The following is a 19,987-nucleotide window of genomic DNA, read 5'->3' as shown; positions in this document are numbered from 1 at the left end:
GGCCTACTAAACCAGTTCAGTCAGGAACACTTTCATCATACATTTAACCATTTTAATACAAAACTGGAAATACAGTTTTGCTTGGCGTTGAAGGCTCTGCTTGAATGATGCTTTCTGGGTTAGCCTAGCAGCATAACACAGCTTTTAGACCCCCGTGCAAGGGTGAACCAAAGGCTTGATGCAGAAAGAAGGCGGCTGAGGATATGATGGCAAAAGCTTTGCTAGCAGCAGGTTGTGTGCAGCATTGGTGTAGCAGAGATTAGTGAGATGGAAGTTGAGTTTAAGTGGACCGCCTTGTGAGAATGAGCTGTGATTGGTGTGTATGTGTGATTAGAGGTAATGATTCAATCAGCTGGCTGTGAGCTGATAACACCTGGGGCGTTTGACTTCCGTGTCCTGAATGAACCAGCACAAAGCTTCATGTCTCATAACTTTAGCCAGCATTACTTCCAAAGCTAGTTGGATCAAATTGGTAAGCTGCATTGTTTTGTAGGCGTTACAGATTACTTTTACTAACCAAACAACCACCAAGCTGGAACCAACATGCTAGTATTTTATAGTTACATTAATGCTATCTGCTTTGTGTTGCTTTAGAACCTTTGACAGAGTTCTCATTTTAAAATGAATCAGCTTAAAACATTAAATTTAGTCAGAATTTTGAACCAACTCATAAAAATCGAGCATTGGCATCAACCTGCCTTTATAAACCAGGAACAAAAAGCTTGCTTTTATCGGCTTCCTTGTTGACTGAAAGACCCATTCATTTAAGAAATGCTGCAAATTTAGAATTTTGATTTTGGGGTTGTAGTCAAGAGTGCTGCAAACATGGTAAGTGTCTTGTTAACTTGAGTCTCATTGTCTTGTTCATTTTTGGATAAGACAGCTGAAAAGTAACCTTAAAAGTTATGCTAATCTTTTCTCCCAAGGTTAAACTAACAGGAGACGAGCACTTGAGCTTACTGCTGACAAAGCTGCAACCACAGCGAGACATCAGTTCAGACCTTCAAATGACTTTTACCTGACGGCTGAGAAACTCTCAAATCCAACATCATAACCTTGAGCTTTAACAAAAATAAATACATGATGTCCTACAGCAACAACAAAAACACCAACTTGTATATAGTTTGTGATGATAGCAATGAACTAGGAATATAGATTATCAATTTATTGAGTTACAGATAAACTATACAGCAAATGTAAATGTACAAACACAGATCAACATAACTTGGGTCCCAGAGCAGAAGATCATTCCTCAAAGCATCTACAAACAATTGCTTCATCTTCCAATGCAGGAAATTAACTTTTTAGAATGATAAAAAAGAGACGAGCTCTCCCAGACCTGAATCCTCATGCAGCAGATCCCAAGCTGCAGGAACAGTGTGCCTGAAACCCCTTTACCCCATTTCTTAACGCACTTTGGGAACAGAAAACAAGAATACGTTTTGCTACTGGGTTACAGAGCAAAAACTGTAGCTTCCAAACATTCTTTAAATGAATAAAATGACATACAGTAAGTATGAGGGAAGCAAGATGATGACTTTGTCTGAGAGTGGTCAGGCCGGACAAATTGAACATACAGAGATCAATGATGAGTTAGGGCCTTGAGATGTGTGATGAACATCAATGCTCCATGGTGAACACTATCCAAACAGTGAAGGCATTGAGACGATTCATTTACTGTATAAAACATCACCATAGTTGATCTGGGGCGAAGCTTTTGTTTAATTAGGGGCTCAAAAATATTTTTGAAAGGTTTAGTGAAAAGATAATCTGTCAACAGGGCTTCCAATCATAGTGTCTTTTTCTGGTGTCAGGTGCTGGTTTGATTGAAAAGACTCCTCAATTAAAGACCTCAAGTGACCAGAGGAGGTGGACAAGCGCATATTGGTCGCAGTAGGTCATTGAATTGCAAACTCCAAAACCAGAGAAAGAGCTACACACCTCCACAGAAACTACATACATTTTAAACCTTTTTTCTCTCATGGAGACCCCACAAAAACAGATTGTGTCTTCTACAACAGTGCGACTTATATCCCAGATTTTACAGAAATTAAAGCTAAACTTCTCCATAAAATTTGATTTAATTAGATATAAATCTGCATATTATTGATTAACTTTGATCACAGAACCAATGTTTGAGAATACTTTATTTGACATGTATTTTAAGTTTAGAATGTGCATGTAATTTCTGTTAACATGGAGGAGGCGGAGCTTATGACCTATACTGCAGCCAGTCAGAAGGGGGAGCTCCAAATGTCTCACTTTTTGGGAGCTGTCATCCATCTTTTAGTACAGTCCAAGGTTTAACATTTGACTTTGATATCTCCTGGATTACAGAGACACATCATTAGGACCTCCACTATGTGGGTGACATTGTGTGTTTAAGGTAAAATAATTGATGCAAGTCATGTTCATGGTTTTACTGTGTCATTTCTTATTGGAAGTTATTCAATTTATCATCAAATATTACAGTATAGTTTTAAAATAGCAAACAAAACCCGTCTTTCAGGGTGGATTTATCACAGGTAGCCCTTATGACATCTGTCACAGAGACACAATAGCATGATTCTAAGCCCGCAGCCCTGGGTCAAATGTGGCTGTCTGCTCTGGGAATATGGGATAAGAGTCATGGAGTCATGGGAGAATAAAGCGTCCATTTGCCTGGCTGGAGCTCAATGTCAATTACACAGCGGAGGCATGCAGCCTGCTGATATGATGTACCAGCCCTCTAACCCAAGGCCTCTTCTGTATTTGTTTTGTCTCACCTCTCTTTGTCTGCCTCAAATTTTCTCCCCTGCTCACTCCTTCATTTTACCCCTTCCCTTTATTTCCCCTGTGACTTCATCCCCTTCCCCATTGTTCATCATTTTTACCAATTTCTCTCCTATGCTCAATATCCTTTACCCCCTCTAACTCCTCTGCAGCGGTGAGTGCCCTGTCATTGTCCCTGCGCCGTCAGAAGCGTGACTCCCTGTCGCCACTGGAGGAGGACGACGTACGCGAGAACATCATAACCTATGATGATGAGGGTGGGGGCGAGGCCGACACTGCTGCCTTTGACATTGCCGCACTCCAGAGTGCTCCACACAGCTCCCGCTCACGAGGCTATCGCACACTGGACAGCAGGAATATGTGAGTAGTAGGAGTGCGTAGTTTGTGGGAGAATCTGTTAACATGTTGTGATTCTTGTTGTTTAATTGCGTCAAACATCATGGCTGGCTCTCATACTCTACATGTAAGGAAGTCAGGAAATAAACAGACTGACCTCTTCAGAGAAAAACCTTTCATCTCAGTCCAGAAACTTCAGTATCTGACTGAGCATGAACACTCCGGTCATAATCTGTCACCGATCAAAATGCTGAGACAGAAGGCTATCAAGCGCTGCAGTCCATGGAGACCCCTTTGTTGTGCTCATTTTGTTAAAGCGCGTTTATTCTCTGCTACATCAGAGTTGTTTGCACCCACTTTGATGTTTCTCAGAAACATTGTTTTTGCCTTTGGACTAATAATTAAACACGATGAATTCATTCTTGCCATATGGGGAGACCATAAACAAGTTCAAAGGCTGCCTTTAGTTTATCGGAAATTGCTTTCCACAATTTATGAAGGTGGACAGAACAACACTAAAAACCTTCTAAATCTAATGCAATCCCCTGCAACATCCCTGCAATATATAAAACACCTTTCTTAAGTTTTTAATGTTTCATTTTTCTTGACACTGTTTTACTGAGGAGTGGATAGTTCAAATATTTGGTTACTTTGAAACAGCAAAATACGATGTTGGAGAATCGCCACCGAATGAATTCTTGAATTCTTGTTTGCTGGTCATCAGGAGTAACAGCGGTGCTATAATGACCTCTGAGCTCTCTTGAGTCTGACAAATAAACCCTGATGATGTTGTCAGGGTTTGCTTGGATTGGGCTATTTGTGTTTGAAGTGTTTTGGTTTTCATGAATAGTTTGAGTAATATTCTCCAACCATGTTTCTAAAGGGATTCATTTGTATGCAAGGAAACAGATTGGAGAGCAAAAAATGCAGATTGTATAGGCTGTAATACAATTGGTTACCGTGAACAATTAAACATATTATCATCGTCTGTAATCAGATATGTACATATAGCTGCAGATAACAATACATTGTAAATTTGTCAAGCCAATTCCATTCTTACAGTTCAACTTGCAAGTGGAACTACAGTGACCATTGTCAGTTTTCCTCAGAGGCTATATAGTTGTCAGCTGAAAGCCAGTTTGTTCCAAGATCGCAACATAAGGGCCAGTTAGAGTCAACAAATGTATTTCTTTGTGAACCCTTCTAATATTGGTCCTAACCCCCTGTTCCACTGAGAAATATGGTCTCTGGTCTTAAAACCCTCTTCAAATGACCAGAGACCTTTTGTCTTTGTGGGCCATGGTGGTAAACAAATAAAATAATATTAGTCTTATTCCCAACAGAGACCTTTACTAACTGTCACGTTTCATTGTTTGTTGTTAAATATGGTGACAAATGCCACAAAAACAACACGACGTACAAGAGTTAAATGTAGATTCCACCCTGTGTTTTACAGACGTTACACCCAACGAAATCAAGAAAAAGCTCGTACCTACAGCTGGGCTCAGAACCCAGGTGTCGACCACAACTATTCAGGAGCAGGAGGTCCACTGTATGGTCGCCTCTGTTACAGCAGCCACACATTACCGGTTCTTCGGCGCACACCAGGTGGAACATTTGAACCAGGCCTGGCAGAAATAGGATACCGCTTTCCTGCAGGCCATCCAGACCACTCTCTGGTCATCCAGAACCAGGGGGCCATGGTGGGGCCAATGGAATCTGGGGCGGTGTATATAACCCCAACGGACCTCAGCACAGGAAGCCGAACAGGAAGTCGAGCGGGAAGCCGTGATGGTACTGCACCCCATAGTGGCACATCAGATGGAGGTACGCCAAGGACCAGTGACAGCCAGGACAGAGGAGGGGGTACAGGAACTGCCAGCAACTGTACAGAGGGAAGCAATGAGGACAAAGGGAACCATAGTCAAGATGTGGACTGGGTAAGGATCACAATGAACTCACTTTCAAACCTGGATGGATAAGTGGCTGGATGGATGGATGATGGATGATGAATGGATAAGTAGATGAATGCGTGGATGATGAATGGATAAGTAGATGGATGATGGATGATGAATGGATAAGTAGATGGATGCATGGATGATGGATGATGAATGGATAAGTAGATGGATGCGTGGATGATGAATGGATAAGTAGATGGATGATGGATGATGAATGGATAAGTAGATGGATGATGGATGATGAATGGATAAGTAGATGGATGCATGGATGATGGATGATGAATGGATAAGTAGATGGATGGATGGATGATGAATGGATAAGTAGATGGATGGATGGATGATGAATAGATAAGTAGATGGATGGATGGATGATGAATAGATAAGTAGATGGATGGATGGATGATGAATGGATAAGTAGATGGATGGATGGATGATGAATAGATAAGTAGATGGATGGATGGATGATGAATAGATAAGTAGATGGATGATGGATGATGAATGGATAAGTAGATGGATGATGGATGATGAATAGATAAGTAGATGGATGATGGATGATGGATGGATAAGTAGATGGATGATAGATGATGGATGGATAAGTAGATGGATGATGGATGATGGATGATGGATGGATAAGTAGATGGATGCATGGATGGATGAGTAGATAGATAGATAGATAGATAGATAGATAGATAGATAGATAGATAGAATCTTTATTATCATTGTATACAAGGACACAACGAAAATTCGTTAGCAGCAATCCTAAACAGCAGCGTTTACAAAAACAACAACAACAAAAATATATTTGTAGTGATATGAAAGAGAAATATGCAAAAGGTGGCCAGAGCAATTGCTGTTCAGTGAATGAATGATAATAATAATGAATAAATAGACAGTTGTGGTGACTGAAAGAATATATACAGTTATTATTTTGCAGTGACTGATTAGGTAAACAAATATATAGAGAGAGAATGATGGAGATGGATGGAAAAGTAGATGGATGGATGGATGGATGGATGGATAGATGGATATTGATAGATGAGTAGTTGGGTGGATGGATAAAAGAATGGATGAGCAGATGTATGAATACACAGACACAGATAGTTAGCCAGATGTTTGAGGAAACGGACATGAGAAATGTTGCATTGAATAATGATTCAAAATAAATAAATGAAGTGATTAATGATAGATGGCTAGCATTGGAGAACGCATTAAAGTTTAATGAATGACTCAATTATTCAATTAAATAAGCAAACAAGAAAGTTAGTAAGTAATTAGGCAGATATAATATAATAATAAAGTTTGTTTTCAACCATACCTACTATATAATTGCGGAGATTGCAGCACTGTTATAGCAGCAGGAGTATGTTGTACAATGCTTGGAGAAAAAGATGATTCAGAGATATCAGCACATTTATATCCTGCTGTTCATTATCTTTTCTATGTTTTGTTTTATTTATTAGACCATTGCAAGGCTCTCAAGTCCCTGCTTTATTTAATTTTCAAATATTTTATCTCCCGATCCCTTCCCTCTCCATCTTCCTCTCACAGTGCAGTGTTAGCTCATTTTAGCATCCAATTAATATATGGCTTCTTCCAACTCTGCTTTTATTCTGCTCTTTTCTGCTCATCGCCTGTCTCTTCCTTTTCTCAATCACTTTTTTATCATTACCATCCCCTGCTTATTCTCCATAATATGTCATCACACGACCGCCCCCCACCCCCCCATCTTATTACTCCTTTTATTAAATTACCCTTCATTCCCTTTTTGTGTATCTAAAACGAAACCTAACAGTACCACACCCGTCCCCAGCCCCAAACTGAAACCACTCGTGCTCACCTACGTCCCCTCCAGGTGCAGTCGGAAACATTACCCAGGGAGCACAACCTCGTCATGACCCGGTCGGGCTCCCTGATGGGCCCTGGTCACAGTAGCGGAGGCTGGGTTTGCGACTCAGCTACCCTCCCTTTGGCCGGACGCAGGGCCTCCCGCTCCGGCTTGTCCCCGAAACACACGGGCTCTGTGCAGGCCGAATCTGACTCCGGTGGAGGAGGAGGCGCTGGTGGAGGGGGGAGTGGAAATGGGGGCACCTCCACAGATGGACAACCTGCCAGTAGACGCAACTACGCCACTGTCCAGCATGGAGAGGTGTCTGGACACGGGGACTACCCAGGCAGCTTGGGGAGAGGAGGACTGGAGATGGGGAGCAACTTTGTGGTGGCTAGGCCAGACAGGGAGGGCGGGGGGATATCATCGGTCTACCCTGAAGCAGCTGGCTTTATCGGGGACTGGCGTGATCGGATGGGTCTGGGTGGGTATGTTTTGGGCAGGAGGGATATCAGCCCCCAGTTGTTTCCCTTCCATGGGCAGCATCAGGGGGCATACGGAGGAGTGATGGGCTTTGGGGCCAGCTGGGTCCCTGGGATGGAAGCAGCAAGAGGAGCACACGGGCCCGGGGGTCCCTCTTTGGCACTGAGGGTGGGTGAGTTCCTCCGTCTGCGTCTCGCCCAGGTCACTTTTGACCCTTCGCAGCCGCCGTACGACTCTGTGCAGGTGTACGGCCTGGAGGGCACAGGGTCCCGGGCTGGATCTCTCAGCTCCCTGGAGAGTGAAGGAGAAAAGGATACGGAGAAGGAGGAGTGGGGGGCAGGGCTGGAGGAGTGGGGTCCACAATTCCAGAAGTTAGCCCACCTTTTTAAAGAAAGAGAGAAAGAAAAGGATGAGAAGGAAAACGTTGAAGACGGGGCCGTAAAAGGGAAGGAAAAGAAGAAAGAGAAGGAAAAGAAAGACACAAAAGAGGGAAGAGAGAGGGCTGCAGATGAGGAAAAAGACTGAGGGAGGATAAAAATGAAACAAATAGGGGCAAAAGGGGGCAAAAGAGGAAGGGGGAAAATGGGAGGATGATGAAAAGGCAACCAGAGCTCGAATAATGCGAAGAGAAGTTAAAGGAGAGAAAGATGAAGAGGCAAAGTAATAAAAAGAGACAGAGAAAAATGAGCCTGGGGAGGGTGGAGAAGGCGAGGGCAGGGGAGGGAGTGATTGATGTAATTTAAAGCAATAAGTGTTGAAACGCTGATATGGTTGAGCACAGATACTGAGACAATGCAGAGGCTGCTTCTGCTCGGGGCAGCAACAATTTGTTAAATGCTTTGGACAAAGAAAAACAACCCAAACATCCAGGACTCGGTTTAATTCAGCTCTCACGTATGGAATAAGAAACAGTGGGAAACAAGAAGAGAGACGTTTCAGGGCGTGTGTGTTTGGTCTGCTGCCTCCTGTGTCTGCACGTGTGTTTGTGTGCGAGAGAAGTGTGTGATTGAAGTGCATACACGCACATGTATGCAAGAGTGTATGTGTGTGCACATTGAACAAAGGCAGAGAATGGAGAAATAATTATAGAATAATTAAGAGACGAGATGAAGACAAGACTGATGACTGATGATACAAAAGCTGCAACATTACTTTTCGGGACAATGTGCAAAAGTAAACATAAAAAAATGAAGTTAAGAAAGTAGGATAACACACAGGGGATTTAATATATATTTGAGTACAAAGTAAACAAGCGGGCGATGGATGTATCGAGAGAAAAACGGCCAGGAAAGTAAGACGATGGTACAGAAACAGTTACTTTTTTATTCCATCTGCAGTGGCAGAAGAGTGAATTATTCAGCTCACTACTTCATTCCAAATGAAAATGATGAATCATTTAAATCCTGCAAAAGATCGTCCCTCCTCTCAGTTCACAAGGAAAACAGACATGGTGAAAAATTTAAGTCATTTTTGGGGTGTGATCCTTCGCTCATCCCCCCGGCTTTTTGTAGTTGAGTGTTGTTATGTTTACAGAGATTTGCACACAAACACACACAGACAAAAAAAAGACACCACAAGGCTTTGATTGTACTACAGTGAAATATAAAAGCAACACCATCCACAAGTATTCCATCTACTCTATGGAGTAATGACGCCTCTATAATTAATCATTTAAATGTTTTTACAGAAAGTCTCCTATTTTCTATCCCCCCCTGTAGTCGCACTAGTCACACCTTGAAAATAAAGTATGCATGGTTTTCTGACAGTTACAAAAATCCTTCAAAAAAAAAAGGTAATCAATTCCACTCAAACAATCATTCTGCCCAAATGAAAACCCCCATAGATCTGTGATGAAATGATAGTAGAACAAAACCACAGAGACTCCTGCGACGGGCTTTTTTGTTCTTTCAAAAGGTCAGGATGCAAATGAGCTGGAGTTTTCAGCTGGAATGCACTTTTATACTGTGTGATGTTCAATAATAGATTATGAATCGTGTCAAAGATTACATTTGTTTTATAAGATGTCAGTTAAAGAAAACGATACATTGTTTGACTGTATGTAAAATCATTTCAGATGTAAATACCACTAGATATTATTGCTAAAAGAGAGTATATAAAATAAAAACTAGTAAAAAAAAGAAGAAGTTGAATTTATATGTCCAAAAGGAGCAATGTTGGGATTATCTGTATGTACTGTAGATTAGAAATGGATTTACTGAGCTGGACTAAACAGCCTTCTGGGCTGAAAACAACACCATGTATTCAACATCTGTGTATTAATGAGCAGGTTGGGGCTTGTTTTGTGGTTGCTCTTGTCTGAGATGGACAAGCCAAGGATTCAATTATACATGTGGCCTCTGGCAGATGGTTGTTGTGCACAATATTAGTTACAGAAAGCCTCAGAATTTGCTCGCCCCAGCGAGGAACCAATTTGATGAAAATCCAGTGGAGTGAGGAGAAATTCCCCTCTTAGGCATACAACAAAAATTCATTGTTTTCCCTAAAATCTTGATTATTATTCTGCAAAAGTAGAAATATACACTAAAATGGAATTGGTAATGAGTCTCAAGGAAAGCTTTGTCATTAGTGTTGCTCTGCCTGGGAGATATGAAACTTGAAAGTTTTGTAGATAGTTACTTATCTCTACAAATATAATAGAGTGTAGATATAAGAGTACGATTTTTAATGAGCAGGAGAAAATGACTGTTCATTTTCTTTAATCTTTCATGTCTTTCAGGAAATGCAACTGAATGACCATACTAATATTCTTTTGCTTTACCCTGCCTACTGCACATATTTTAATTTTGAAAAGGTTCTAATTTGTGAAATAATGATCAAATTTAACACATTTTGCAGAAACTGTTTTATTTGAGTCCAGAGGGAAATTTCTCCACATGTCCTGACCTGAATGTGGATGTCTTTGGTGTACCATCACAGAAATGTCACCTTTTATTACCGGATCACTGTAAAGCCACCCACATAAGTCAAGCTGCCAGCTTTGCTAGTGTCCACCAGTTTGGTCCACCATAATCTTGTTGTCAAGGTCTACTGTCAGCACTTACTTAACCAATCTGGAGGTCAAAAAGGAAACCCATACCCACCTCTGTACCCTTTACCTGAGCCACAGACTTGTCCATACAGTGCCACTGTGCAGACTGGATGGTGTCCGGTCCGATGTACAAATATCGCACAATGACCACAAGAGTGGGGGGTGCAGAACCTTTGGGGCAATCTGAGATTTAGTTATGTTTGGCTTATCAACAATACATCAGCATCCTGAAGCTGCTTCAAACTTTAATCAGCTGTGTTACTATTTAATCCAAAGTGATTTACATACGAGCTATGAGACCCTTCAAAGTGTTTACTCGAGGACAACATTAAAGATCATTCTGTTTTTCTTTTCTTACTTGGGTATATTCTTAATTGTTGGTGTTGTTTCTATCAGTAGAAGTATTGTTGGTAACTGTAACTGCTGTGACCTGGGACTAGGGTTGCCATGATACCATATTTTTAAACTTTGAGAAAAAAATCACATGATAGTTATACCTGTTTTGATACCACGACAACCAAAGTCTAAGTCCAATACACCAAAATATGTCAGGCAAAATCTTGCACACTGTCCTAGTTTAACAAATACATTGGTAACATTTTGGTAGTGAAACATTTCCAATATATTTGTTCAATTAAGACAGTGCTCTCTCACTTTAGGTTAAAAAATATGACTGAAATCTGTATTTTCATCAAAGCTTCAGAACTTTCCAATAAATCATCCAAATAACAGAGAATGTTTCATTTTTAAAACATCGAAAAGTTTTAAAGTATTGAACATTTTGAAACTCTTATCTGGGACAGGGAAACATGGCTCTATGGAAATCTGACTAGAGATTAAAAAAGTTTTTTGGTCTTAACCCTTAAGCTACCTGGACATATGTTGAAGATAAAACAAGGCAACATTTAAAAATAGAGTGGTCACATGTATTACTAAGGTTTCTTGAGATTGTTCCAAACTTTTTGATCCCATTTGTACCTAGTCATTTCATGTGCTTTGAGTAAATCAATGCTTTTGGTTAAAAAAATAAAGAGGTGTTATGGCATGTGATATGGACTTCAAATTTAAGCTAGCTGCTATGAAGATCATTTTTTGTCTACCTCTTGAGAAATTTAGACTACTTAATGTTACTCCATTAGTAGGCCTATTCCAGTGCTCTGGCATTTATTAGACTCTTACTCTCTCACTTTATTAGAAAGTCCCTTTTCTTTCTAGAGTTTTTGGTAAGTTGACAGTTGTTTGCTAGCTAAGTAGCTCAGTTGTTAGCTTGTGAGATGTACTAGCTCTTAAACCGTCTCTATAGTCTTCAAGTACACCAAGTTATTTAAAAAAAGACACCCAGTCACAATTAGGCTAACAGTTGTTAGCTAGCTAGAGAAGCTGTCACTGTTATAACTTAATAGTGCAAATGTAAAGTGCAAGTCTTGTTCCTAGTTTTTTTTTGCGCTGAATAACTAAACACCTCTGAATTACTGAAGACCGAATCTGTTTACCGCCTCTAATGAGATAATATGACATTAAAAAACAATTAATATGACACGTGTACTGTTAGCTTTGGGGGTAAATAGAAACATTTTGTGTGAGGTTGTCTAGCTTTTGTCTTCCTCTCCCAATTGACATTGTTGTAGCAAGGTTGCCATGTCCCTGTTCTCAGCAATGTACAATGTCATCATAACTGATAAAAAACGATGATCTAAAAATACAAGAGCTGACCTGAAATAAACCTGTGTTATCCTTTACACCTCATTTAATTGCAGTAAAATGTCAAACCATAATATGGGACAGAGTGAATTAATGTCACGAATGATAATTGCCCTGGTACACCTAGAAAGACTGCCAAAGAACTTGGACCCATTCTGTTATGAGGGTAAGGATTGTTGTTGTTAAGAGCACTAATGTGTTTCTTTGCCAATTCATCATTCAGGCAATGTTTTCTCAGCATTTAAGAAGGACGTGCCAGCTTTCTGAGTCCCTCTGTCTCCAAACACACAAAAAAACACTTTCCTAATTTTCACAAGTTATGCCAGTTCCGTGGCAGCCATTACTAAAGTAATTATATTTGGTATACCAGTAAGTGACCTCTCACATTCTAATTACATGGTTCACTCTTGCGTCTTGATTGGCTCCAGGTGTCTCATCTCTTTTGATTCGTCTAAATCAAATTTCTGCTCCTGCTGATTGGTCAAAATCAAAGTGATGATTCTCTTGATTTGTCTTATTTCAGAGTTCTGGAGAGCTGTGCTGACTAAACCACTTGACGGAGCTGATTATTGCACCTCCAGAGCCCGGCAAATTGTTTCAATCAAAAGCGTGATTAGTTGAATCAGTTGTTTTAAATGGAATAAAAGTCTGCAGTCTCGGCTGCGCACCACAGCTCTTTAAGTCGTTAGTCTACTTTAGATACACCAAACCACAGTGGCAGGTGAAAGTGGTGCTGTCGGGCCATTTGTCAAGTCATCTATCCCAAAACAAATAAAACCTTAAATACTGAGGGTGGAGAAGACACAATCAGAGGATAGGGGAAGGTGTTTTTGCATCAAAATATGTTAATACAAAGGATGCAGGCTGAAGGTTAAAAGTAATTGCTTTTACCTTTAGAGTCCCCAAACAGGTAGACCCCATTGGTTCTGCACCCCCAAAGGGACTTCATTGCTCCTGCACGATGTTGATACAATTTCACAATTGCGTGCTGAACAAAGTGTATTTATTTCTGTTGTACTTTTCTTTTTGTAAATTTGAATAAAAAAGGAACTATTTCAAAAAGCGATGACTCAGACCTGCTCTCTGCTTCTTTCTAGTCTTCTGAATTTCTGGGTAATCAGGCTGCTGCTGCTTCTTGCGCGTGCTTACTGTGTATGTGTGCGTGCGTGCGTGCGTGACAGCGAGCGTGTATGTGTGTGTGTCAAAGAGAGAGACAGAGGAGACAGCGATTGAAAGATGTTTCGTGCAGGGCATACAAATATGTGTGCACCTCGTGAGCATGTGTCTTGTTGTGAGTTGGCAGTGGTGCCTTGTCAAATTGGCCCCTTGAAATTTCCAAAGCACAGCCAGAGTGTGTATATGTGTGTGTGTGTGTGTGTGTATGTGTGTGTGTGTGTGTATGTGTGTGTGTGTGTGTGTGTGTGTGTGTGTGTGTGTGTGTGTGTGTGTGTGTGTGTGTGTGTGTGTCTGCAGGATGAAGGAACACCTTGTCTGGTCTGATCCAGCCCGATGAGGGGATGTGAGGTCAGTAATAGAGGACAGACGGAGAGTTCTGCAGAGCAATCACGCGTTCAGACGGAGGGGGAGACTTCTCTGTTTGTTCCCCCACAAAAAAAGAAAAGAAAAGGACATTTTGAACTCCAGAGAAGCAGCAAATAGAGCAGACCTGACAGCTCCGACCAAATACTACGAGGCCCCTTCGACAACCCTCGCAGCCATCCCGTATTCTGCAGGCTTTGCTCCGGCCGGATGATGGATCGGGGAGATGTACGCCATTTCTGTGTGACTGAATAGCTGGTTAAAAAGATTTATTACAATAATCAAATATGAAGGAGGGGATTATTTCTACATGATGGTTTAGAGAATGATCGTGTTAGCCGGGTCTCCGCTTGATTACAATGATAATACCCGCCTCAAGTCAGGAGAGAGAGAGTGAAACAGAGGGAGAGAGCTGGGAAAGAGAGAAGCGTATTAGCAGTTAATATGCAAGTCTGTTGCATTACATAAAACTGTATTTGTGATTGGGTTAGAGCTGATTCTACACTCTGCTGAGGAATGATTTCTCTCCATCTTTTGTGCGTCCTTGCACTTCTATAATTATGCAGTTTTAGGAGCTGACATTGTCCCCGCCAATTGAGGCAACACCCTGAATCCAGAGATGTCAGAGGTCAAAACAGCTTTGATTTGCCACCCTCCGCCATCAACTGATAAAACGCATCAACTTTCTAACCATCACAACATTCATATCGATTAACAACTCCTACATGTACGTTTATCAGTCCACCTGGAGCGTCAACACCGCAATGCAGCATCCTAGGTGAGAATGAGATGCTGTCATGGCGATGTCAATAATTACAGCATGCATAATTGATCATAGTATAATGGCAGAGCTGCAGATAAAATGGGCTCCTGTTTAAGCAGTACACCTGGGAGTGACTAAATAAGCACTGGACCAGAGAGCTGCATACACACTGTGCTGCAGAATTGCATCACAGGGCATCAGGGTGTGTGTGTGTGTGTGTTACAGTCCAACTACACGGAGATTCCTCATTCTGTTTGAACCTTCCTGACACACAGAATCCCTCTGGCTATTTAGCACAGCGTGAGTGTGTGTGTGTGTGTGTGTGTGCTCAGTGTGTGTCTCAAATTGTGCCTGTGCATCTTTGCATTTAAAGTTTGAAGAAGCTTTAAAGGAAGCTTCCAAACATCAGCAAAGTGTGAGAGAATGAGGTGAATTACAAGCACCTGGGTACTCAAGGCAGCTTGGAAAGTGGCCAAAAGCATAAAGTTATAACATTATCGTTTCACCTGTGCTGATTTTCATTGTCACTGTTCTATAGCCTGTTGTTTTGATATACTGTTGAAGTCAGGTGACCTTCTGCAGAATAGGTCATAAACCCTGCCTCCTCCATGCTAACAGAAGGGAGAGGGTCAAAATATAAAATCAAAATACACATGAAAACATTTTTCATGATGGGTAGTTATTGTCATGCTGATGACAATCAGAGATCCATTTGTCTGAGAACTTGTTTTGTTTTTGATTAATAATTGTTAGATGCAAAGACAAGCAGATGTAATGTCCTGATTGACAGCTCAATCATACGCGAAAAGAAAACTGACAATATAGTCATTAAATATAGCGTCTGAATCAAACTGATACAAAAAGGGTCTTTATACAGTAAACGGTTTCCATGGATACGATCATGATCATGACTATTTCAGGAAACCAATTCTGGTTAATTCAGTTTTTTTTCTTGTAGCATTCATGTATTAGTTACATGTCTTAACTTCCTCTGGTTTCATAATGTTACCTGTGTGTTAATGATTCTTTTAAGACTAAAATGTTCTAATCTATTCATCAAGATTTATTTTAAGAATATAACCAGATGTTGCCTATTTATGATTGATACCTTGCCAACTATATTTGATAGTCTTATTGGATGGTAAACAATGCTTTAACTTGTCAGCAGAGTCCTTAACAGGACTAAACTAATGCTGGATAGCACCTAGTCATATTTTGAAGCTTTGGTTCACTTACCAAGCTTCATGTTTTCATTAGTAGGGAGCATCTAGTGTAAATTTATGGATGCGACCACAACTTGCCAGGTAGTTAAACGCCTAACAACTTCCTAAGAAACTTTTTACTCCCCTATTCCAGCGTAGTTATCCCTCGCCTCTTCTTGTCTCCCCCCTTACTTTCTTTCTTCTCGCTTGTGCGTTTCGCTCAGGACGCTCTAAGAGTTCACCAGCTCATTTGAAGTGGAAAATTAAATCTTCATTAACAATCTTAATTAGAGTTCGATCTTCTCCATAGCAAGTCGACAGGGAATCCATAGTGTAGCAGGGGGAGACCTGGAGCAGGAGCTGGTTCCTTCAAGGTGGGGGAGGATAGGGGGGGTAATTAGTGAAAGGAAACCTGGGGGTAAATTACACTAGAGGTATTTACACTTTAAGAGGCAGTGGGATGGAGGGAGCAGTTGGATAATTAAAGGGACAGCATGTTGATTGCTAACTTGTGAACGGTAGTCCAACATGTGGGAGGGGTTTGGAGCCGTATAATTTTGGGTTGGCACATTAGTACACAGTGGGAGGGACAGGGGCGTGTCCAGGGATGGCATTGGCCCCTTCATATCTGATTGGCAAGAAGTGCCACTCGCAATACAAGGGAGGATAAAAACTCTGGAAAATATACTCACCCAGATACATCAATGGGACCTAAGTGAGACGGAGTGGTTGTGTCAGGTCCCCAGTCTAAGCTTATAGCCGCATCACTAAGGACTGGTCCAAGCCTGAGCCAGCCCTCACTAAAATCATGATCAAAAAGAAAAGTTTTGAGCTCCTCCTATACCCTGACTGGAAGATGATTCTGAAAGAGAAAGGGGCCTGATTGATTGTTTAGAGCTCTACCTCCCATACTGCTCTAGGAGTGCTTATGCTTTAATTCAGGCCAGAATCCTCTATGATTGGCTGACAACTTGGTCAGAGGAGGGACTTTAGTGAGTTGTGTTGAAACAGGCAGCTAATAGCTTGTGTGGCTATCTAAACGTAGCACATTTTCTACTGTTACTTTGTTGACTTTTCGAGACACGTCTGCTATTTGTGTCCTTAGAGAATCAAGCTTTGTATGAAAGATCTATTTGTTGCAAGTTAAAGTGCTATCTTTTTAATCAAAGGTCCTGTGAGGATTGGTAATGAAACAGAAATAAATGAATACTTATGAATCTCCATGACTTGGAATAAAATAAGATCATTAGGGATAAAAAAGGTTACAACAATTAGAGATACAACAATAAGTCAAATGCCTACTGCTTTGCCACAAGGGTTGTTAAGATCAACACAAAACTAAAGTCTCCCAAAGTAGCTTTAAAAAATGCATGGACAAAAATGTTACATGTTTATGATACATCATTGTAAAGATTGAAATGATTAGTGGAGACAGAAATGGAAAATAAATGCTATTTGGACATATGAAATTCCGTCCCTGCATGTGTAGTGCCTAAGATGATACCCATTAATTTTTTTCTGCTTATACGAGGTCCCTCTCCCCATCAACGATTTGAAGCTCCTCCTGGGAGATTCCAAGGCGTTCACAGGCTAGACAGGATATATGATCCCTCCAGTGAAATCTGGGTCTACACGGGGGTCTCCTCCCGTGGGCGTGACCAGAAAACCTCCAAAGGGAGGCGTCCAGGAGGCGTCCTGATCAGATGCACAAACCACTTTAACTGGCTCCTTTTGATGCGAAGGAGTAGCGGCCTCCCCAAGAGCTCCCTCACCCTATCTCTAAGGCTGAGCCCAGCCACCCTCCAGAGGAAATTCATTTTGGCAGATTGTGTCCGCGATCTTATTCTTTCGGTCACTACCCATAGCTCATGACCCTAGATGAGGGTTGGAACGAAGATCGACCGGTAAATCTAGAGCTTTTGCCTCCAGGCTCAGCTCCCTCTTCACCACAACGGTCCGGCACAACGCCTGCATTACTGCTGACGCCGAGCCAATCCGCCTGTCAATTTCACAGTCCCTCCTACCCTCACCATGAACAAGACCCCGAGATAATTATAGTCCTCCATTTGGGGCAAGGACTCACTCCCCACCCGGAGAGAGCAATCCTCTGTTTTCCGGTGACACCCAGTCAAAAAAACTGGACAAGCCCCCGGAGAGGAAGGTTAGGGGGGAAACTATTAGTCAGAAATCTTTATTGGAATTGTTTCTTGTCCTGCTGTCTGGTGACATGGTGTTACTGGAGGCGACATAATCCCTTATCATGCTCCCATAAGCATCGAGAATTTGCCTAATACCAGACAGTAATCATTCAAAGACACTGCTAAGCATGCAGCCCAATGCTCCCTCTTATCCACATTTACATACCACCGCACGCCATTCAGCCGCCGTGTGTGAGGATTTGGTGGTAAAGAAAACAATTATGTCCCTGCACAATTAGAATATGCACACTGCTCTTAAATCCAAAAAGAAGAAGAAACTCTTCTCCTTGCAGCTTTTCTTTTCAATTCCTGCATTCACTGATGTCTTTTCTGGCTGCAGCTCTATTGTAGCGAGCTGCCCTATCAGAAAGCATCTCTGCAGTCGCCTTTGTGTGCAAAATGAGCTGAGGTAAAGAGATTTTTTTACCCGAGGGAATCCAGGCGACATGACATAACCCGGACCAGTAAGGCCACATAAGGCAGCACAGCGACTTGGCCTAAGTGAGACTGCATTAGCCCCCCACAGGATGGATTATTTGTTTAGCTGTCCTGCTGCTTCTTTATTCCCAGAGAACACACAGACACACGTGGCCAAAAGAATATTTCTTAAATGTGAGGGCAGGAGATAGTGTCTGGGCCTTGGTTTTTATTTATCTCCTCTGCACGGTTTCCTGGGAGCTGAGCTGGTCGACCGCTCCGAGCATGGTGATCATATCTGTGGTAATGTTGCTCTGGCGGCTCGGGACCCAGGAGACATGTCTGCAGATGTGTGTGTGTGTGTGTGTGTGTGTGTGTGTGTGTGTGTGTGTGTGTGTGTGTGTGTGTGTGCGTGTGTGTGTGTTTGAAGGTGACAGACTCTATTTACACACAGGCGATCATTAGACACAAAGGAAAAAGAGAACATGATAATAATTACAGGCTCACAATCGCAGACGCCGAAGACGCAGACAGAGAGTTAAGTATGTTCATTAGCCCTTTGTGTCAGATTGGTTAATTGTTCAATGAAGTGAGCCGAATAATAAGTTTGAGGGGGATGTTATTGCCTTCAGTGAAATGTTCATGGGGATTCATTCTCATCTGCTGTGCCTCTTATTGTCCCGCATAGATCAGGGAGAAATGTTAACAGCTGAGGGCTGCAGAAAAGGCAGAGCGAGAGTTTGGTCAACTGCCCACTCACTGAATACCAACAGACACTCAAACTGACCATTAACAATCCCCCTGTCATCACACAGAACATTTCTATGCAGAACTAGACCCCTGCCAAATAAACAATATCCGCTCAGTATAGAGAGCAACAGAACTGGTTTGGCTCAGAATATGTCAAGACTTGTAATGACAAGAACCATCTTAAAGAATAAGGTAACGGGAAATAAAGACACCCACACACTTTTATTATTCAGAGAAGTACATATCATAATCTATAGACGCCCAGAGGGACAAGTAAGAAAATAAATCTAGCTGATATACGATCCCATTTCCAAAAAAAAGTTGGGACACTGTAAAATATAAAACTATTAAAACCCTATATTTGTTTAAAAGCAACACAGAGACAACTTATCAAATGTTGAAACTTAGAAACTTCATTGTTTTTAGTTACTTAAAGAAAACTGGTATACAGCTTTATGTTTTACAGCTCTTCCTTTATTTAAACCTGATATTTATCGGTTCGATACTTCTGATAACTCGTCTGCCCTCCTCCCCCACAAAGAGCAGGTAACAAGCAGCGGGATTGTGATGCGTCAGGTTGAGCAGGGTGCAAGAAAATAGAGCCTTTTTAAATAGGTGATGTAGTTGTGTTTTCTTGGCTTCTTTTTTTATATTACAGAATAATAGCATGACAATTACAGTAGATAAAACAGGATTAAGTGAAAGTTAAACATATTTTCCTTCTGTTTCCTCTTGTTATCTTCAACTTTTCTTCCTCACTCATTTCGGGTGCTAGGGCGCCCCCTATGGATGGGCAGTGCACCTAGCATTTGTCTATACTACCTATGCCACAAGCCGGCCCCGCTTACTGGCATCGAGTTCAAAATGTTTCGTATGCAATAAGCTGACCCCTAAAACAACTCTCCTAAATTTGTTGTCTTCTCTGGTGAGGTCGTCAGGAACAGATCTATGGCTACAGTGAGGACGGACTCTTTGAGAGCAAAAGGGGCTCGTC

The 19,987-nt window shown here is 41.5% G+C and overlaps 1 protein-coding gene across 3 annotated transcripts in view; it reads left to right on the top strand.

Annotated features, from left to right (window-relative positions):
• LOC132978725 (uncharacterized) overlaps positions 1-8,456 on the top strand; it is a 190,095-nt gene extending 181,639 nt beyond the window's left edge. For 2 of the 3 annotated variants that reach the window (XM_061044007.1, XM_061044006.1), the window contains 3 exons: positions 2,925-3,132; positions 4,565-5,048; positions 6,859-8,456. In XM_061044007.1, coding sequence (XP_060899990.1) covers positions 2,925-3,132; positions 4,565-5,048; positions 6,859-7,899 — 1,733 coding nt within the window. In that variant the 3' untranslated portion in view covers positions 7,900-8,456. The remainder of the gene's footprint in view (positions 1-2,924; positions 3,133-4,564; positions 5,049-6,858) is intronic. The other variant, XM_061044008.1, reaches the window with a different exon arrangement.
• Positions 8,457-19,987: the final 11,531 nt, after the last annotated feature.

This window comes from Labrus mixtus, chromosome 8 (genome assembly GCF_963584025.1).
Source record: "Labrus mixtus chromosome 8, fLabMix1.1, whole genome shotgun sequence".
NCBI classification, from domain to species: domain Eukaryota; kingdom Metazoa; phylum Chordata; class Actinopteri; order Labriformes; family Labridae; genus Labrus; species Labrus mixtus.
This window is presented reverse-complemented; position numbering and strand designations above follow the sequence as displayed.